The sequence below is a fragment of the Hyperoodon ampullatus genome, assembly GCF_949752795.1.
Source record: "Hyperoodon ampullatus genome assembly, chromosome: 9".
In the NCBI taxonomy this organism is placed as follows: Eukaryota; Metazoa; Chordata; class Mammalia; order Artiodactyla; family Ziphiidae; genus Hyperoodon; species Hyperoodon ampullatus.
Genome location: NC_136922.1, coordinates 54,115,401 through 54,137,940, shown reverse-complemented (window position 1 = coordinate 54,137,940; position 22,540 = coordinate 54,115,401). Strand labels below are relative to the sequence as shown.

Sequence of the window (22,540 nt, the reverse complement as noted above, 5' to 3'; positions counted from 1 at the left end):
CAAATATGAGCTCACAGTTTTGGGGTTTTTGAAATGCAGGAGAAAATCCGTACACATCAAAATACCATCAAATTTTCAGAATAAAGAATTCTGTCTTCTAGCCCAAGACTTTATATTTTTCAGTGGTATCTATCTCACTGGCTGTGTGCGTGTGTGTGTGTGTGTGTGTGTGTGTGTGAAAGAGAGAGACACACGCAGAGAGACAGAGACAGAAGTAGATACTAGGTAAATGAAATGATTGATTGAATGGTTGTTTCTATTGATTTGCTTGTGGAACAGTGAGTAAATTGCAATGTAACTAAGTGCGTAAACAGACACACACACTCACTCCATAAGGATGTTACCCATTCCTATATATCAAAACCATAACATAACAGTGATTTTTAAACTTTAGGATACGTAACGATTGAATAGAAAGCTTGGTGGAAATACAGCATGTAAGTTTCATGGGAACAAAAGTTTTGTCTGTGTTTCTCCTGTGCTTAGTGATTGGCACATAGTAGATATTAAGTATTTGTTGGATGATTCTTGGGCCCCACCCCCATCGATTTGGCTTTGGTAGGTTTGGGCTAGGACCTGATGCATTGGCATTGATATTAGGCGCCTCAGTTGACTTTGATGTGGGTGGTTGAAGGACCACACTTTGAGAAACACCTCATGGCGGGCCTGTGGCTGTGGCTGTGAGGTGGAGGGGGTGGAACCTCCTGTGTCTGCAAAATCACCCTGCTCTGTGGAGGAGCCTGATGGTGACTGACTGGTGTCTTTCAAGGTCAGGCCCTTAGGCATTGGGACTTGCAGCCATGGCAAGGAGTGTATTTTCTGATTTTCAACTTATCTTAATTTTTGTAAAAGAATACGGGCTTCCCTGGTGGTGCAGTGTTTGAGAATCTGCCTGCTAATGCAGGGGACATGGGTTCGAACCCTGGTCCGGGAAGATCCCACATGCCGTGGAGCAACTAGGCCCGTGAGCCACAACTACTGAGCCTGCGCGTCTGGAGCCTGTGCTCCACAACAAGTGAGGCCACAACAGTGAGAGGCCCGCGCACCGCGATGAAGAGTGGCCCCTGCTCGCCAGAACTAGAGAAAGCCCTCGCACAGAAACGAAGACCCAACACAGCCAAAAATAAATAAATAAATAAATAAATATTTTTAAAAAAAGTAACAAATGTTCAAGTACAATTGGTGTCTTATAAAAAAAGAATACAATAATAGCTATTCACATACTTTCATGTAAGGAGAGGTTGTTTAAGTCTAGTCAAACAGAGATAGCTATTATGATATAAATGTTTATTCTTCTTCACCAGAAGACATAAGGGGCTTGGTGCCAAACCACATTATCTTTTTTTTTAATTATTGCATACTTTGTAGTATTCTTACTGACTGTACATGTAACCCACTGTAACAAAGTGTAAAATAGTTCAAATAAAGTAAATTGCCTAACAGCTTTTCAACCTAGTTTTTACAGCCAGACAAAAAACAACTCTTGTGTTGTCAAGTCTTCCAGTAACCCTCGGCTCCTAAATGGTCTCTTTCCTGCCTAAAGACAGTCCATGGAGCATAACTACCACTATCTCCAACCCTGTTGCTGGGCAAGATGTGTTTCTGCTGAAGTTATTAGTGAGATGTTTACATTTGAGAAGAACCACATCTCGCATTCATGTACTACCTACATATGTGTGGATCTTTCCACTGGCAAATCGGAGCAGGATTAGCTAGTACATGGAAAGGCAGCTGGTGGCTCATTTAGAGGTTCAACTGGGAGTAATTGGAGACAAAACTAGGAATCTTTTGCAATGAGTAAATTAATCTTAATGTGGGGAAGTAACCATTTAGACAAGAAATGGTTTCAACATTTTTGATTAACGTGTGACATGAGTGCAAATTAGAGGCTGACACAGGGCATGTCATGTTCCAGGACAGGAAAATAGACCCTTATAATGCAAGGATTTGCACCAATACCTTCATGAAGAGGGATTAGTGGTGAAGGATCACACTGTAGTTATAATGATTCATTATTGTAGCTGTACATTAATTGTGTAGTTAAACATCAGTGTACTGTTTATAGTGTTATTTCAGTTCTCTTTAGCCAATCCACTCTAATAAAGAACTTTTCCAGGTATCTCTTTTATCATAAAAGGAATATATCTTTATCATAAACAATTCAAATGATATAGAAAGGTACTCATACAAAATTAAATTGTTTCTATATCCCTCCCCTCATCTATAACCATAGTTTGATGAACAGATTCTTTCTTTTCTTTTTTTCTTTCTATTCAGAGTCAATTCTTGGCTGATTAATTGGCTTGAATATTAACAGTGGGAAGAGTAACCATGCATTTGTGAAGAAGTTAAAATTGCTTTGAACCAGGTAAACTCTATTAGGTTGAACCACTTGAAACTGCTGTGTTAGTTAGGTCAAAGACGTCAAATATTGGCAGTTTTACGTGGTTAAGCTATACTGTTAGAGGAACCTGTTCTTTGAGTGATCTAGCAAGCTGTCAGTGTGGTCCTGTGAGGCTGCAACATGGAAAAAGCCCCCAGCTGACTGCTCTTTGCCAGTAGTCAAGTGGTGGATGCTCAGGGAATGATGGCAGAGGGGCTGGCTGGGGCTGTAATGCCAATACCACATTTCAGGTCTGTGGTGGGGAAATGAGGAGGGGAGCAGAGCAGGGGGGATATGCAGTGGGACTGAAGTTCTGTCCGTCCTCAAGTAGAAAACCTCAGCTACAGAGCAAGTAAAAACAGTAGACTTTGTGGTGGATAGAAAACAAGTTATGTGATATGTATAAAGTATTCCTAACCTTCTGTATTATCTTTCCACATTTGGATAGCATGTGGTGAACAAAAAACACGTCTCTAAATCCTTAATGTGATGTTAGCTAAGTTAAGTTTATTCGACATCACACGTGTTTTAACCTTGGGTTGTGGATTAGCTGTGACCTCTTTCCCCATAACAAAGAGTTGACTCTTTTGTATGTATGTGTGTAAATGTATAAAAAGTAAATACGGAGTCAAAGATACAATTCCATTTTTTAACCTGATTCTCTTACCTTTTCATTTATTAGTTTATGGTTGTGTGTGTGTGTGTGTGTGTGTGTGTGTGTGTGTGTGTGTTTATCAGATCAGATCTCATTTAGGGGAAGGTCCAGAACTGTGTAGAACTACAGCATTTCTCCTAGTATGTAGCCACAGTGGGCAACATACCTTCTGGAACCATGCATAAGTTAACCTGGAGCTTCATATTGGTTTTCAGGGCAGGCACGAGTGCCTTTCTCTGTCTAGATCACCTCCTCATCACAGACACAGTTAAACAAGCACTTTTGTCTTTCTCTGTGTATTTTGTTGTTGTTGTTCACCCTTGTTTTTCCCATTCAGAATATTTTCACTATGAAAATATTCAGAATCCACTGGCAAGTAAGTGAGAAGTAGAACTTATTGAAATAAGTAAAAAGATAAATTTGGAGTTTGGTATTAACATATACACACTACTATATATTATATTGATAGATAAACAACAAGGACCTACTGTATAGCACAGGGAACTATACTCAATATCTTGTAATAACTTATAATGGAAAAGAATATGAAAAAGAATGTATAACACACACATATATGTATAACTAAATCACTTCACTGTATACTTGAAACTAACACAACATCGTAAATTAACTATACTTCAATTAAAAAGAGAAAGTATACTATTATTTCTAGTGTAAAGTGAATTTCAGCAGCCTTAGAGCTATCTAGCTGTGGGCTTCAAGGAAAGGTTTATGTCTGTTGTGGTTGTAGCTTGAAATATGGTTGGCTTCTTGGGTTTAATAGGTAGTAATCTTTGTCTTCTAGAAAAATCAAGTAGCAGCCCCTCCAGTCCACCCCACTGAAAAAGAACACATAAAAATGATGAGAGGAAAATGTGAATGCACTAGTTCTTTCCAGAGGCTAAAGGGAGAGTGAGCAACGATGGGTTGTGATTATTTGTGATCTCTCCTTTCCTAGTAGCAGGATGTCAGATAATGACCTAGAAGACTATTTGAAATAGTAAAAAAGGGTTTTGTTTGTTTGTCTTTGTTAACATTGCTTTTTAAAATAACCGCTGCAGTGAAAACCTTATAAAATGAACACACTCTGAATTTCTCTATAACTCAAAATTTATTTTAATCATGATGAGATTAGCATTTAGAAGAAATTTAACTCTTCCACCTCAGAGTGGAAACCTAGGATGTTTATTCTGCAAGTGGGAGATCAAGGTTTCTGTATGCCTTCAGACAGTGGGTGTCTGAATCCTGCTACTAAACTAAAGGAGGACTCCCTTTGTCCTCCTGTCCTAGTGGGACTTTGTCAAAGGCAGTTATCTTTATGAGCAACAGTGTTTTTCTGTTTCTGTATTGTTTCAACATCACAGCCCCAGAATTATTGTTAGCACTTTTACCCTCACCCTTAATTACAAGTCTTTTATGTCATGTACGTTTGTACCTTTTCAAGCCTCACTGGTGAAATGAATTTAAAATGTTTGCCATATGTTTGCTTAAAACTCGTGGGGAAACGAAGCGTGCTAGAATTACTAACGCCAGTGTTACAGGATTTGTTTTGTATGTAAACGATGAGAAAATAACGTGGTATATTTGAGATATTATTAGGATTACATGGAGTAGTATTTTGACAGTGCTTGTCTTGAAAAGGGAGACATACTGGCTCTAGGACTTGTAGGTGTTAATCACTGGACCGACTTGGCAGCCCAGGAGACTCACTTGCCTTGGTAACAGCAGGAGTGACAGTATCTCGCACCTGGCTTGGAGCAGCGGCTGTTGCCTTGGCAGCCTCCAAGTTAGTCAGGTCTGTCACCTACCCTCATGTTGGTAGATATTGTTGTTGGTTTTCTGCCCTTCAGTGTCATTTTTCTGCCATCAGCTTTGAAATTAGTGGCTTTAGCCTTTTCCAAATACAAATTTGTTATGTTAATCTCAAAAGAAAAAGCGCTTATTTTCAAATACAGTTCTTGGTAGTTATTTAACTGATAGTGTAGTTTTAAAAGTGTATGTAAATATAGTTAGAAGTCTAAAATCTGTAATAATTGAGAGTTAATAGAACAAAATATGGAGGCTTTGAGTCTTCATGTAGAAATGGTCAAAAATGTAATGTAAAAAATGACATGGCTTTTTTGCTATAATATTGGTCACCATCAGGAAGATGTATTTTTTTCCCAGGATAAATGATGGCAGAGATTTGATTTTACTGAAATTGTAGGAAAAACACAATGGGAAATGATGGACATGAAGATGTTACTTTGAGAAATGAGAAACAGTTTAGGTCTAAATGGTAAGAGAGGAAAGGCGGCAATGGGAGAAAAGCAAAAAAAAAAAAATAGCAACAACAAACGATTTTCTGGGGATGGGATATTCAATGAATTGTAAGCTTCATTACCTTTTTGGAGTTGCTGCTGATAAGTATCATCACTGAATTTGACAAACTGAAGGGATAACTTGAAAAATGAAATCAGACAGGATTACAAAAGGTATTATATCTTTCCAAAACTTGCCTCACAAAGCTAGGTTCCTTTCATAAACGTAATAATCATTAGATCCTTGATTCATTTTACCTATGCATATTCGTGCACAGGCTAGGTGTGAAGTACTGTACCTGACCATCACTTCCAAATACCCTGTTGTGGTTTGAAATCTTGATCTCTGAGGATGAGTCTGCCTCAGAAGACTAGCGTAGGTCCAAGTGTCCTCTTTAAAATTTGAGCACATGTGCAGTTGGTTCCCCAACGGATTAATGATTAATGCCTGGGGATTAGCTATGTAATAAAGCTTTACTTGTTTGAGGCTGACGGTTGAATAATGAAAATATAATTAAATATTTGAATAATTAAAAGAAGGAAGGTTGTAAATTATTGGAATTAACAGTACCAAACTCTATCGTATGTCTATGTAGTGGTTGTTTCTTCAAAGTTTGTGTGCTGTGATTTTATTGTTATTGTTATTTTTAGTAATTATTTTCTCATGAGTGCTAATTTACAAAGCTCAGATAAAATAAATTTGTAGATATTTTTACTATAAGGTTTTTAGTGTGTAAAACTAACTTGCCCACGGCAGATATATGTGAGGCGGAAGAGAGGGCCTCCCCGTTGTAGTTAGCTTAGACCTCTCTGGCTTTGGACAACACACTGATGCTGCTGATTCAGTTTCAGAGGAAACACACTTCTTGTTGTCTTCTGGTGTTGGAGCCAGCCACACAAAGTATTCTCAGTCTGAATGGCCTTCGCTGGACCAATTAAGTGTTTGTTGAAGTTCATCTTTGGATTAAAGATATATTATATTGTCCTGAAATAGGTTTGCATGGTGAAGACAGTGGAAATTCATAGCAATAATAACTCTAAAAACAGGAGCTCACATTAATTGGGGTCATATGAGAATATAACAGTCTGCAGGCTTTATCTCTGCCTTCTCTGGGGACTGCCCAGTATAGCCTCTTTGCATGATGATTCCATATTTAAAATACCATTTTATTTCAGTAAAATATTAAACAATCTAGACTTGCTTTTTCTTTTAGTATGTTAAAACATAGATATATCTTTTTATTTTTATTTTTTAAAATAGACTTTATTTTTTTAGAGCAGTTTTAAGGTTCACAGCAAAATGGAGTGGAAAGTACAGAGAGTTTTCATCTACTCCCTTCCCTACCCTCCACCCCAATCCTCCCCTACTATCAACATGTCTCATCAGAGCGGTACATCTGTTACAAGCGATGAACGTACCTTGACACGTGATTATCACCCAAAGTCCAGAGTTTACAGCAGGGTTCATGCTTTGTGTTATAAATCTCTTTTTAAAGAGGTGGTCTTGCAGTATTATTATCAAGAGTTCGAGGTTTGTCCAGGGCCACCCGTGCTATTAACTAGGTTGTCAATAAATATTTGATGAATAAATGAGCAGTTACAAGTTCCTGACAGAACACACACACAAAAATGTGTTTTGTGTTTCTTTTTTCTCTTCAGGTTGTATACCAAAAACCAAAATCGAAGACACGGTGCTACTAAAATAATTAACAATGATAGAGGAAGCTTCTGTTCTTTGAGTATTCTACCTGAATGGCCATTGGTGTAGGCCAAAAGAAAAAAAATATATAAAAAGATACATCATATGGATACTAATCAAAATCAAGCTGGAGTGGCTATATTAATATCAGACAGGGCTTCCCCGATGGCGCAGTGGTTGAGAGTCCGCCTGCTGATGCAGGGGACACGGGTTCGTGCCCCAGTCTGGGAAGATCCCACATGCCGTGGAGCGGCCAGGCCTGTGAGCCATGGCTGCTGAGCCTGTGCGTCCGGAACCTGTGCTCCACTACGGGAGAGGCCACAACAGTGAGAGGCCCGCGTACCGCAAAATAAAATAAAATAAAATAAAATATCAGACAAAACACTTCAGGGTAAAGAAAATTACCAGGGACAAAGAGATGCATTATATATTGGTAAAAGGGGCCAATTCACAAAGAAAACATAACAATCTTAAATGTATATATAGTAAACTACAGAGCTTCAAAGCACACAAAGCAAAAACTGGCAGAACTCAAATAAGAAATTGACAAATTGCCAGTTACAGTTGGGGATGTCAGCGTCCCTCTCTCAGTCATTGATAGAACCACTATTCAGAAAATCAGCAAATATATACTGTAGAAGAATTCAATGACACCATCAACCAACAGGCTCTAATTGACATTTATAGAACTCTCCATCCAATATCAGCAGAATATATATTTCATACATATGGAGATAAACCATATCCTAGGTAACAAAACAAACCCAAATTTAAAACAATTGAAATCAAACCAAGTATGTTCTCTGACCATAATGGAATCTAACTAAAGATTAATAACAAATAACAGGTGAATTAATTGGAGGTAACTTAATCTAAATGAAAACCTTGTTCCTCTGCCCTTGATTCTGAATTGTTATTGGCTTGGAAAATGGGAAAATAGGTATATTTCATCTGATGATGTACCAAAATGATAATGAAACAAATCAGTTGCTTGTTACCCATGATAAATTGTCTCTTTGTCCACTTTATTTTATAGCTTCTCTGTTAAAAGGACTGAAACATGCTAACATAGTGCTGCTTCATGACATCATCCACACCAAGGAGACGCTGACACTTGTGTTTGAATATGTGGTGAGTAAAATGAGAATTCAGATTTTATAAATATGAATAAAATTCTTATAGTATTATCATAGAGTTTTGTCTTTAGTTAGCTATACTGAAGTGAGTATTTTATCTGAGTACACGAGACTTGTAATTTTGCATAATTTTGAATGATATGTATCTTAAAGAAAAATCCAGAAAAAATGTTCAGTTGAATTTTCATCAGATATATTGTCTATAACCTATTTGTTACTAGTATACACTGTAATTTTTAGGTTTATCAGATAGGATTAAACAACATGACGGTGATCACTCCATCAAGGAAGTTCACAGACAACAAAATTTTTTTTCTTTGGATTTATAACTTGGTTTCTCAAAAGCATCCTTATTTGGATGATTTTTGTGGAGAAAAGCCTGATACTTACAATTTAGACTGCATAGTTTTTCCCCTCAGTTAGTATTTCAGCTATTAATTAAAACTTCCAATTTGCGTAGCACACAATGTAATGATCTTATTGTGTTGAGACTTGGACTTGAACTCATAATTAATCTTTCTCCGTTTCTCTTAGAAAAACATATGGTATTTGTGTAGCACCACTTCTGCATTTAACTGTGGAACCATGAAATGTAACCATGATAATTAACATCCCAATTTTCACAGATGGATCTGAGAACATGTAATTTACAAGATACAAATGACATTGGTAGAGACCTTTATTGAGAAGAATAGCTGTTGGTATTGTGAATGTATTAAGATCCCATTTTGTAATTACCACCCTACTTTTTAAAACATTTGAAATAGTGTCCATTTTTCCTTAAAAATATATAATAGAATGAATATTTACAACATTTTTATCTTGCTAATGTCTGCCTATGTCTGTTTGTCATTTGAAAATTGTTGTCTTATGAAGAAGCCATTCATCTTGTCTATTTACATATAAATGATAGATACGTTTGAATAATATGGTAATGTGGCTACAAGGACAGCTAGAGCCAAGCAGTTGCATATATTACATGCTACCAAGAATGGATGCAAATTCACACATCAATGCAAATATAATTTCTTTTGTTTAACTGATGATATGGGGGTCAATAATGTATTCAGCTGATTTAGAATTGGAATTTTTGTTTCGCATTTCGTAGTATGTCTAGTTGCAATATTTCAGTTAAATCCAGATTTTTCTTAGTATACTTGACTAACTTTTCCACAAAACATTACAAAAGAGATTTCAAAAATATACTTGTTCCCTCCCCCAAAATTGGTTAATTAAATTGAGAGGAAGAAAAATTAGTTTGGCCCCTAAAATCAGTAACATTGATAGAGAAATGAACAAAAATAATGTGAAAACGTGTCTTTCAAATCTTAAAAGAAAATTAAATATATTTGTGAAGCTAAAAATGTGCATATCAGAGCAGATGTCATTTGATCATTTTATATTCTGTGGAAGTTGCCACATAAAAGGAAAGAAATTCACTGTCCTGCAGTATTTGTCAACTGATTAAGACTGATTTTTAAAATTATTCTTCTTTGTGTGAGTGAAATTTCCCTTGGTCCCAGTTCTTGTGGAGACATCCCAGGTCCTCTTCAATAAACCACAATATAGGGTGCATATATGCAGTACTCTGCGGGCATTTCATGCCTAACTTCTCTGGGGGGAGCTAAGGCCTAGATTAACCTGTTCTCTTTTAGAGAATGAGGCACACTGGTGTCATTCATGACTTATGATTGCCCTGCCTTGCCTCTTCTTCCTTTCTCCACTCCACCTTTATTTCTTTACTTTTCCAGTATTTCTTTGCCTTTCACATCTCCACCTTTCTTTGTCTTTTTCTATTTACTTCATCTCCTATCCTTTTGCTCTCTTTAGTGAAGTGCTTTTTGTTGCTACCACTGAAGTTCGTTTGGCTTATTTTAAGTGAAATGTTCCAGTGAGTCTCTGAAATCAGAGTTGGGGAGGCAGGAGCAGGGGAGCTCTATGCTGTACAAATTCCTTACAGAGTCTTCCCAGTTAGAGTGGGAAAGGTGTAGACTCCCTGACAGTATTCACCTGCCTCTGTGGCTATTGCCCAGTACAAAACTAACTTCCCTGAATATTTCCTAAAGTTTCTCTTTTCTTACACTGCTTTTTCATTGCTTGCCTTCCCCCCCCCCCACATATGCCAATATCTCAAGGAAAATTAAGATTCCTACATACTTGAATGGATTAATTTAATCAGATTGTTTTCCTCACAGTATCTAGCAGAAATAAATTCTTATCTTTTCTTGCATGTTTCACAGCAGTGGGAAGGTGATAGAAGTTTCCAAGTATGACATGCCACTGGAATTAGAGCAGATCTAGTGGAGGGACACAGGGTAGGAAACAGGAGGGCACTTGTGGATTTGAGATGATGAGTGAGGGATCAGAAAGGGAGCTGAAATAATGTTTAAGACAAGTATGACCACAATACTAAAAACCAACAACTAAAACGTATTGAGTTTTATGCTGGACACTGTGCTGGGGGTTTTACATTCATTTTTACTTTTGATGTTCTCAACAATCTTATGGATCTATGACTGTCACCACCCTACAAAGGAGAAACCTAAGGATTTGGGAGATGAAATGCTTTTTAGTGTCTTATGGCATGAAAGATAGATTCATCTTACTTTGAATCCTAATTGCAATGTTGTGTCTCCTGTTTATGTTCAGCTTTACTTAGGTTGAGCTTTTGGTCAGAAGGGGGAAAGGAAACTTTCTTTTTTCTATCCACAACCTTCCCTATTCTGCACTTAAGATGTAACTGTATTTAAATCCTAAATACAGTTAAACTGCTCTATAGGTTGAATAAGTTTTGTAGACTGGTTGAAAACCCAGCCACTTAAAACTTTATTTTAATTATGAAATGTTTTAAGTTTCCATAAAGGAAACTTGTAAGTTAGAGTGTTGCCCCATTTATTTCACTGGGATCTACTTAAATACACACACACACACACACACACACAATCTTGTTATTTAGCAAGCCTTAAAATCAGTATCAAACATTTTAATCTAGAGTTTCCCAAACTGTTTTTTTTACAACTTTATTGGAGTATAATTGCTTCACAATGGTGTATTAGTTTCTGCTTTATAACAAAGTGAATCAGTTATACATATACATCTGTTCCCATATCCTTTTCCTCTTGTGTCTCCCTCCCTCCCACCCTCCCTATCCCACCCCTCCAGGTGGTCACAAAGCACCTGTCTGATCTCCCTGTGCTATGTGGCTGCTTCCCACTAGCTATCTACCTTACGTTTGGTAGTGTATATATGTCCATGCCTCTCTCTCGCTTTGTCACAGCTTACCCTTTCCCCCTCCCCATATCCTCAAGTCCATTCTCAAGTAGGTCTGTGTCTTTATTCCTGTTTTACCCCTAGGTTCTTCATGACATTTTTTTTTCTTAAATTCCATATATATGTGTTAACATACGGTATTTGTCTTTCTTTTTCTGACTTACTTCACTCTGTATGACAGACTCTAGGTCTATCCACCTCATTACAAATAGCTCAATTTCATTTCTTTTTATGGCTGAGTAATATTCCATTGTATATATGTGCCACATCTTCTTTATCCATTCATCTATCGATGGACACTTAGGTTGTTTCCATCTCCGGGCTATTGTAAATAGGGCTGCAATGAAAATTTGGTACATGACTCTTTTTGAATTATGGTTCTCTCAGGGTATATGCCCAGTAGAGGGATTGCTGGGTCATATGGTAGTTCTATTTGTAGTTTTTTAAGGAACCTCCATACTGTTCTCCATAGTGGCTGTACCAATTCATATTCCAACCAACAGTGCAAGAGTGTTCCCTTTTCTCCACACCCTCTCCAGCATTTATTGTTTCTAGATTTTTTAATGATGGCCATTCTGCCTGGTGTGAGATGATATCTCATTGTAGTTTTGATTTGCATTTCTCTAATGATTAATGATGTTGAGCATTCTTTCATGTGTTTGTTGGCAGTCTGTATATCTTCTTTGGAGAAATGTCTGTTTAGGTCTTGTGCCCATTTTTGGATTGGGTTGTTTGTTTTTTTGTTATTGAGCTGCATGAGCTGCTTATAAATTTTGGAGATTAATCCTTTGTCTGTTGCTTCATTTGCAAATATTTTCTGCCATTCTAGAGGGTTGTCTTTTCGTCTTGTTTATGGTTTCCTTTGCTGTGCAAAAGCTTTGAAGTTTCATTAGGTCCCATTTGTTTACTTTTGTTTTTATTTCCATTTCTCTAGGACATGGGTCAAAAAGGATCTTGCTGTGATTTATGTCATAGAGTGTTCTGCCTATGTTTTCCTCTAAGACTTTGATAGTTTCTGGCCTTACATTTAGGTCTTTAATCCATTTTGAGCTTATTTTTGTGTATGGTGTTAGGGAGTGATCTAATCTCATACTTTTACATGTCCCTGTCCAGTTTTCCCAGCACCACTTATTGAAGAGGCTGTCCTTTCTCCACTGTACATTCCTGCCTCCTTTATCAAAAATAAGGTGACCATATGTGCGTGGGTTTATCTCTGGGCTTTGTATCCTGTTCCATTGATCTATCTTCCTGTTTCTGTGCCAGTACCATTCTGCCTTGATTACTGTAGCTTTGTAGTATAGTCTGAAGTCAGGGAGCCTGATTCCTCCAGCTCTGTTTTTCGTTCTCAAGATTGCTTTGGCTATTCAGGGTCTTTTGTTTTTCCATACAAATTGTAAAATTTTCTGTTCTAGTTCTGTGAAAAATGCCAGTGGTAGTTTGATAGGGATTGCATTGAATCTGTAGATTGCTTTGGGTAGTAGAGTCATGTTCACAATGTTGATTCTTCCAATCCAAGAACATGGTATATCTCTCCATCTATTTGTATCATCTTTAATTTCTTTCTTCAGTGTCTTATAATTTTCTGCATACAGGTCTTTTGTCTCCTTAGGTAGGTTTATTTCTAGATATTTTATTCTTTTTCTTGCTATGGTAAATGGGAGTGTTTTCTTGATTTCGCTTTCAGATTTTTTATCATTAGTGTATAGGAATGCCACAGATTTCTGTGCATTAACTTTGTATCCTGCTACTTTACCAAATTCATTGATTAGCTCTAGTAGTTTTCTGGTAGCATCTTTAGGATTCTCTATGTACAGTATCATGTCATCTGCAAACAGTGACAGCTTTACTTCTTTTCCAATTTGGATTCCTTTTATTTCCTTTTCTTCTCTGATTGCTGTGGCTAAAACTTCAAAAACTATGTTGAATAAGAGTGGTGAGAGTGGGCAACCTTGTCTTGTTCCTGATCTTAGTGGAAATGGTTTCAGTTTTTCACGATTGAGGTCGATGTTGGCTGTGGTTTTGTCATATATGGCCTTTATTGTGTTGAGGAAAGTTCCCTCGATGCCTACTTTCTGCAGGGTTTTTATCATAAATGGGTGTTGAATTTTGTCGAAAGCTCTCTCTGCATCTATTGAGATGATCATATGGTTTTTCTCCTTCAATTTGTTAATATGGTGTATCACCTTGATTGATTTGCATATATTGAAGAATCCTTGCATTCCTGGAATAAACCCCACTTGATCATGGTGTATGATGCTTTTAATGTGCTGTTGGATTCTGTTTGCTAGTATTTTGTCGAGGATTTTTGCATCTGTGTTCATCAATGATATTGGTCTGTAGTTTTCTTTCTTTGTGACATCCTTGTCTGGCTTTGGTATCAAGGTGATGGTGGCCTCGTAGAGTGAGTTTGGTAGTGTTCCTCCCTCTGCTATATTTTGGAAGAGTTTGAGAAGGATAAGTGTTAGCTCTTCTCTAAATGTTTGATAGAATTCGCCTGTGAAGCCACCTGGTCCTGGCCTTTTTTTTGTTGGAAGATTTTTCATCACAGTTTCAATTTCAGTGCTTGTGATTGGTCTGTTTGTATTTTCTCTTTCTTCCTGATTCAGTCTTGGCAGGTTGTGCATTTCTAAGAATTTGTCCATTTCTTCCAGGTTGTCCATTTTATTGGCATAGAGTTGCTTGTAGTAATGTCTCATGATCTTTTGTATTTCTGCAGTGTCAGTTGTTACTTCTCCTTTTTCATTTCTAATTCTATTGATTTGAGTCTTCTCCCTTTTTTTCTTGATGAGTCTGGCTAATGGTTTATCAATTTTGTTTATCTTCTCAAAGAACCAGCTTTTAGTTTTATTGATCTTTGCTGTCGTTTCCTTCATTTCTTTTTCATTTATTTCTGATCTGATTTTTATGATTTCTTTCCTTGTGCTAACTTTGGGGTTTTTTTGTTCTTCTTTCTCTAATTGCTTTAGGTGCAAGGTCAGGTTGTTTATTCAAGATGTTTCCTATTTCTTAATGTGGGATTGTATTGCTATAAACTTCCCTCTTAGAACTGCTTTTGCTGCATCCCATAGGTTTTGGGTCATCGTGTCTCCAATGTCATTTGTTTCTAGGTATTTTTTTATTTCCTCTTTGATTTCTTCAGTGATCACTTCGTTATTAACTAGTGTATTGTTTAGCCTCCATGTGTTTGTATTTTTTACAGCTATTTTCCTGTAATTGATATCTAGTGTCATAGCGTTGTGGTCGGAAAAGATACTTGATACAATTTTAATTTTCTTAAATTTACCAAGGCTTGATTTGTGACCCAAGATATGATCTATCCTGGAGAATGTTCCATGAGCACTTGAGAAAAATGTGTATTCTGTTGTTTTTGGATGGAATGTCCTATAAATATCAACTAAGTCCATCTTGTTTAATGTATCATTTAAAGCTTGTGTTCCCTTATTTATTTTCATTTTGGATGATCTGTCCATTGGTGAAAGTGGGGTGTTAAAAGTCCCCCACTATGAATGTGTTACTGTCGATTTCCCCTTTTATGGCTGTTAGTATTTGCCTTATGTATTGAGGTGCTCCTATGTTGGGTGCATAAATATTTACAATTGTTATATCTTCTTCTTGGATCGATCCCTTGATCATTATGTATTGCCCTTCTTTGTCTCTTCTAATAGTCTTTATTTTAAAGTCCATGTTGTCTGATATGAGAATTGCTACTCCAGCTTTCTTTTGGTTTCCATTTGCATGGAATATCTTTTTCCATCCCCTTACTTTCAGTCTGTATGTGTCTCTAGGTCTGAAGTGGGTCTCTTGTAGACAGCATATATATGGGTCTTGTTTTTGTATCCATTCAGCCACTCTGTGTCTTTTGGTGGGAGCATTTAGTCCATTTACTTTTAAGGTAATTATCGATATGTATGTTCCTATTCCCATTTTCTTAATTGTTTTGGGTTTGTTATTGTAGGTCTTTTCCTTCTGTTGTGTTTCTTGCCTAGAGAAGTTCCTTTAGCATTTGTTGTAAAGCTGGTTTGGTGGTGCTGAACTCTCTCAGCTTTTGCTTGTCTGTAAACGTTTTAATTTCTCCATCAAATCTGAATGAGATCCTTGCTGGGTAGAGTAATCTTGGTTGCAGGTTTTTCTCCTTCATCACTTTAAAAATGTACTGCCAGTCCCATCAGGCTTGCAGAGTTTCTGCTGAAAGATCAGCTGTTAACCTTATGGGGATTCCCTTGTGTGTTATTTGTTGTTTTTTCCTTGCTGCTTTTAATATGTTTTCTTTGTGTTTAATTTTTGACAGTTTGATTAATATGTGTCTTGGCGTATTTCTCCTTGGATTTATTCTGTATGGGACTCTCTGTGCCTCCTGGACTTGATTAACTATTTCCTTTCCCATATTAGGGAAGTTTTCAACTATAATCTCTTCAAATATTTTCTCAGTCCCTTTCTTTTTTCTTCTTCTTCTGGAACCCCTATAATTCGAATGTTGGTGTGTTTAATGTTGTCCCAGAGGTCTCTGAGACTTTCCTCAGTTCTTTTCATTCTTTTTTCTTTATTCTGCTCTGCAGCAGTTATTTCCAGTATTTTATCTTCCCCGTCACTTATCCGTTCTTCTGCCTCAGTTATTCTGCAATTGTCCCATCTAGAGTATTTTTAATTTCATTTATTGTGTTGCACATCGTTGCTTGATTCATCTTTAGTTCTTCTAGGTCCTTGTTAAATGTTTCTTGTATTTTGTCTATTTCCAAGATTTTGGATCATATTTACTATCATTATTCTGAATTATTTTTCAGGTAGACTGCCTATTTCCTCTTCATTTTTTAGGTCTGGTGGGTTTTCATCTTGCTCCTTCACCTGCTGTGTGTTTTTCTGTCTTCTCATTTTCTTATCTTACTGTGTTTGGGGTCTCCTTTTTGCAGCCTGCAGGTTCGTAGTTCCCGTTGTTTTTGGTGTCTGTCCCCAGTGGCTTAGGTTGGTTCAGTGGGTTGTGTAGGCTTTCTGGTGGAGGGGACTAGTGCCTGTGTTCTGGTGGATGAGGCTGGATCTTGTCTTTCTGGTGGGCAGGTCCACGTCTGGTGGTGTGTTTTGGGGTGTCTGTGGACTTATTATGATTTTAGGAAGCCTCTCTGCTAGTGGGTGGGGTTGTGTTCCTGTCTTGCTAGTTGTTTGGCATAGGGTGTCCAGTACTGTAGCTTGCTGGTCATTGAGTGAAGCTGGGTGCTGGTGTTGAGATGGAGATCTCTGGGAGATTTTCGCCATTTGATATTCTGTGGAGCTCGGAGGTCTCTTGTGGACCAGTGTCCTGAAGTTGGCTCTCCCACCTCAGAGGCACAGCACTGACTCCTGGGTGCAGCACCAAGAGCCTTTCATCCACATGGCTCAGAATAAAAGGGAGAAAAAGTAGAAAGAATGAATTAGTAGAAGTAGAAAGAAAGAAACAAAGAAAGAAAGAAAAGAGGGAGGGATGGAGGAAGGAGGGAAGGAAGGACAAAAAGAAAGAAGATAAAGTAAAATAAAATAAAGTATGATAAAATATAATAAAGTTATTAAAATAAAAAATAGTTATGAAGAAAAAATTTTTTTAAAAAAATGGACAGATAGAGCCCTAGGACAAATGGTGGAAGCAAAGCTGTACAGACAAAATCTCTCACAGAAGCATACACATACACACTCACAAAAAGAGGAAAAGGGGAAAAATATCATAAATCTTGCTCTCCAAGTCCACCTCCTCAATTTGGGATGATTCGTTGTCTATTCATGTATTCCACAGATGCAGGGTATATCAAGTTGATTGTGGAGCTTTAGTCCGCTGCTTCTGAGGCTGCTGGGAGAGATTTCCCTTTCTCTTCTTTATTCTCACAGCTCCCGGGTCTCAGCTTTGGATTTGGCCCCGCCTCTGCGTGTAGGTCGGTGGAGGGCGTCTGTTCTTATCTCAGACAGGACAGAGTTAAAAGAGCAGCCGCTTAGGGAACTGTGGCTCACTCACGCTGGGGGGGGAGGGAGGGTATGGAGGGCGGGGCGAGCCTGTGGCGGCAGAGGCTGGCGTGACGTTGCACCAGCCCGAGGCGCGCCGTTCGTTCTCCCGGGGAAGCCGTCTCTGTATCCTCGGACCCCGGCAGTGGCGGGCTGCACAGGCTCCCCGGAAGGGCGTGGACAGTGACCTGCGCTCGCACACAGGCCTCTTGGCCGCGGCAGCAGCAGCCCCAGTGTCCCACACCCGTCTCTGGGTTCTGCGCTTTTAGCCGCGGCTTGCGCCTGTCTCGGGAGCTCCTTTAAGCAGCGCTCTTAATCCCCTCTCCTCGCGCACCAGGAAACAAAGAGGGAAGAAAAAGTCTCTTGCCTGTTCGGCAGGTCCAGACTTTTCCCCGGACTCCCTCCCGGCCAGCCCAGCCGTGGCACACTAAGCCCCTGCAGGCTGTGTTCACGCCGCCAACCCTAGTCCTCTCCCTGTGCTCTGGAGCCTCAGCTCCCAGCCCCGCCCGCCCCGGCGGGCCAGCAGACAAGCCTCTCGGGCTGGTGAGTGCTGGTCGGCACCCATCCTCTGTGCCGCAATCTCTCTGCTTTGCCCTACCCAGGTACGTGGGGAGTTTCTTTCCTTTTGGGAGGTCTGAGATCTTCTGCCAGCGTTCAGTAGGTGTTCTGTAGGAGTTGTTCCACGTGTAGACATATTTCTGGTGTGTCTGTGGGGAGGAACGTGATCTCCGCGTCTTACTCTTCCGCCATCTTCCCCGGAAGTCCCAGTTTCCCAAACTTGATGATATTGCCATATTTAAAAATTGTTAACATCAAAGTTATTTTCTAGAAAATGTTGATTTTGTAGTTCCATGTAATTAACAGCATATTTTTTGAGGGAGGGGACCAAGTGTGTTAAACAGTATAGGAAAATTCATACCTCATACCCATGAAAACCCTAGATATGCAGGAAAAGTAACATAATTTTTCATTAGGTACTATTGAATTTTTCCTTTGGACTTTAGAATTAATTAAGTATTCAAGCATTTTTTGAGGTACCTATGTTATTTGGGTTCTACAATGTAAGAGATTCTTATTTATGATAGTGTACACACTGTATAAATATATTTCTGTTTTTTTTTTTTTTTGCTTTAAAAGAGAACTCTAAGCTTGGCTGCTTTATATTATTGCCATGAATGACATTTTAGGTTACATAAAAGCCTTCTGAGGGCCATAATAATGAAATAAGTGATGAGAAGTTATTGATGTGAAAGAATATTCGAGGAAATGACTTTGGAGGTCACTATTAAAGTGATTCAGTGTATAATAGGATATTGTTAGTGTAGGCTATCTCTTAAGTACTGGGTAAAACTCCTGAAACATCTGAAATTTAGTTTCTTACACACTTTCAAAATGTGTAGATATAGTGGTCTGCAAGCTGCAAGGCTGACACACACTGGGAAACGTGCCCCCAAGCTGCTCATGGCTCATTGGTGTAACCTGCGGGCCCTCGTGATGGGTGCTCTTTTGGGTACTTCGTTTCTTCAGTTGTTGTCAAATGTGAAGGAGTATCTTTATCCAAGCAGTGGCTCTATTTAGCTTGAAAAGGTATGTGGTTTCATAATGGTCTAAAATATTATTATAGCCATCTTTTTTTCCTGCCTGGGTTTGAGACATGGAAGAGAAATATAAAAAATGTGAAAATGCTAGCAAAATTTTTTTTCTACTTAATCAAAAAGTTAAGCAATTTAGTTTTTATTTTTTGCCAAAGACAAATAAGTGCCACATTACCCTGCTTAACACCATGCTGAAAAATCTAAAACAAATTCTGTAAGTGGAAATAAGACTATTAATAGTAAACATGATTATGTAAATATATATTACCATTAGTTAAAGTGCATAACCATTCTGTTCTGTTTTAAATTGCATGAGAGCAAAGTGTGTGTAGCAGCATTTTTCATTACATATTTAATAATTTGTATCAATATAAGAAGACAAGCAAAAAACTTATAACTGATCATAATTATTTGGAGCAATCATTTTATTTCTTCTACTGTGAAATATTCCAAGCTAATGTGCACTGTTATGTAATACAAAAATCTATATTCCACATGAAAAAAAACTGTGTCACCAGAAGTCATATGAAGGGATTTATGAATCACCAAAAATCACATAAGGTATTTTTTTTCTTTTTTTCACATAATATGTTTTTATAGTGTTTTACATTCTACAAAGCACTCTCTCATAAATGCTATTCCATTAGATTCCATCTTTAGCCCTACGAAGTACATAAGGCAAGTGTTTTTGTTACCCAGTTTTTTTATACTCGAGGAAAAAGAATGCTTAGAGAAATTAAGATTTACTAAATCACTTGGTTAAGTTAAAAGGGTAAAGATAAGACTTTAGCCCAAGTCTGCTGTGCCTAAAATTCCTCATTACTCCATTTCACCCTGCAGCCTGCTGGTGTTAACCATTTTCGTAGTTTTATTTGATGGCCTGAGGTATGTGTGATGCTGGATATGGGACTGGCAGCTGAAAGTTATGTTCTGTCTTTTCACCATGCCACACAATTTACCTAATTATTTGGTTTCTGTGCCTCATACATTTTGATTTCTAAATCTATGAAGAATGCTTTAATTTGCATGATTTTATACCACATCTGTTCTCAAAAACTGTAGTTCTCCATCAGTATTCTGGTTTCCAGATTAAAGTATCCTGAGGCAATTGAAACGTTTTCTGCTTTCCTATGAGATACGATATATGTGCACACGTGCATGCACGTACAACTTTAAATGACAGTGATCAGGGAAGGCCTCACTGAGAAGGTGAGAGGTATTTAGGTAACAATCTGAGGGAAGTGTAGGAGGAAGACATATATTCAAGGCAAGAACGTTCCAGATAGAAGACTTATGTGAGGAGCAGCGGGGCTCCTGTGCTGGAATGGAGCAGGCAAGGAGGACAGGAGGAGGAGACAAAATCCAAGACACAGTGGGGTCCAGATTGTGTCCGGCCTTGTAAAGTTTTATTTTGATGAACTTTTCTTTTGCTCAGAATGAGATGGGAAACCACTAAAGGATGCTGAGCAGAGAAATGATCTGATCTGGCTTATATTTTAATTGAATCTCTCTGGCTGCTTTCTCAAGAATAGATTGAAGATGGGCAAGTTCTGAAACAGAGAGACCACTTAGGAGGCTGTCACAGTTGTCTAAGCGTGGGATGATGTCAGCAGTGGAGGTTGTGAGAAGTGGTTGGATTCTAGATGTATTTCTAAAGTTGAGCTGATAGCATTTGATGTGACATTTGAGAAATGAAGAAGAGTCGGGGATGATCCCAAGTTGTTTTGGCTGAAACAACTATAACAGTGGAGCTGCTGTGAGGAGAGATGAGGCAGACTGCAGGAAGATGCAACTCAGCCTTGAAGGGGTTAACTTTGAGATGCCTATTATATATGCAAGTGAAGATGTCACAAGGCAGTTAGACATATGGGTCTGGGATTTAGGAGAGAGGGCCAACATAGAGATTTGGAAGTTGTCTGGGTCATAGATAATATTTAACAAGGGGATTAGATGAGATCACCAGGTATGGTCATTGTTACCTTGGTGGCTCTAAATGAACCATGCCTTTGGATATTCACACCCTTGTGTAGTCCCTGACCCTTAATTAAGGCTGGGCTTGTGACTTGCTCTAACCAATAAAAGAGCATGGTGGAAGGAACACTCTGCCAGTTGTGGTCCTGACAGCTTTTGTTTTGCACGCTTGATCATCCTGATCAGCCATGTTAGAATTCCAGTTGTCCTGCTGGAGAGACCATGGGGAGAGGCCCTGGATTACATGGAGGAGAACTGAGAACCCAGAAGACAGTGTGAAGTTAGTTAGGCCTGAGATATCGGACCCCAGCCAGGCCATTTGCCCCACCAGGCTAGTGCCAGACATGTGACTGAAGAAGGCTTCTTGGGTGGGTGTAAGGGGCAGATTCCAGTCTCACAGATGTCACATGGAACCAAGATGGATTGTCCCCTGCTATGCCTTTTCTGAATTTTCGACCCAAGAATTGTCAGAGATCATATAACGGTTGTTGGTTTTTTGTTTCGTTTTTTGCGGTACGCGGGCCTCTCACTGTTGTGGCCTCTCCCGTTGCGGAGCACAGGCTCCGGACTTGCAGGCTCAGCGGCCATGGCTCACGGGCCCAGCCGCTCCACGGCACGTGGATCTTCCCAGACCGGGGCATGAACCCGTGTCCCCTGCATCGGCAGGTGGACTCCCAACCACTGTGCCACCAGGGAAGCCCCCCACGGTGGTTATTTTAAGCCACGAAGTTTTGGGTTAGTTTCTTGTCCAGCAATCAATAATTAAAACACTGTATGAGCAAATGAACATAGAAATGGAAGAGAGTTTCATGGACTGAACACTGGGGCACTTCAACATTCAGCGTAACATTAAGGCACTGCAAAGTGATGAGGAACACCAACAGAGGATACTGAGAAGGAAACACCTGTAAGAAAGGAGATTATTTATGAAACCAGATAAAACTATTTCACCTGAGACTCTGAGCTAGATAGACTGGGGTTTCACAAGAGCAGAGGCTGCCTCTCCAGTGCCTAGCAGAGTGTCTGGCACATAGTAGGTGCTTAGCCAGTAATTTTTACATGAGTGACATTTGAAGAGGGAAGGGCAAGAGACCCTAATAGTTTTACTACTTAATGCGAACAACCTAGGGAAAGCAGAACTACTTAATTCATGTTTAAACTTTTTTTCTTTATTTTTCTTTTTATCTATATTCCATCTTTAGCTTCGATTTATAGTCTTTATTTTTTCTCTCAAAACAATTCTCTTCCAAGCAGAAGATTTAGAGCAAATCTTACTCCATAACGGGTAGAGCAGACCACAGACAGTGGGATAGTCAGAAACCACCTAATTGTGTCAAAGGAATTAAAGTGGCTGGCTGCTCTGAAAAATGTACCAGTCAGAGTTCTCTCTTTCAAGCAGCAGACATCCTCCTTCAGCTGAATTAACCTGAAAAGTTTATCAAGAGGTTAACGTGTGGCTGACAGACCTGCTGAGAAGACTTTAGAAATGGGCAGGGGGCTTCCCTGGTGGCGCAGTGGTTGAGAGTCCGCCTGCCGATGCAGGGGACACGGGTTCGTGCCCCGGTCTGGG

General features: G+C 38.8%; 1 protein-coding gene across 4 annotated transcripts in view; it reads left to right on the top strand.

The window, feature by feature from the left end:
* CDK14 (cyclin dependent kinase 14) overlaps positions 1 to 22,540 on the top strand; it is a gene marked incomplete at both ends in the record, with an annotated part of 523,336 nt that overhangs the window by 255,671 nt on the left and 245,125 nt on the right. For all 4 annotated transcript variants that reach the window (XM_079710872.1, XM_079710871.1, XM_079710873.1 and 1 more), the window contains one exon: positions 8,074 to 8,168. In XM_079710872.1, coding sequence (XP_079566998.1) covers positions 8,074 to 8,168 — 95 coding nt within the window. The remainder of the gene's footprint in view (positions 1 to 8,073; positions 8,169 to 22,540) is intronic.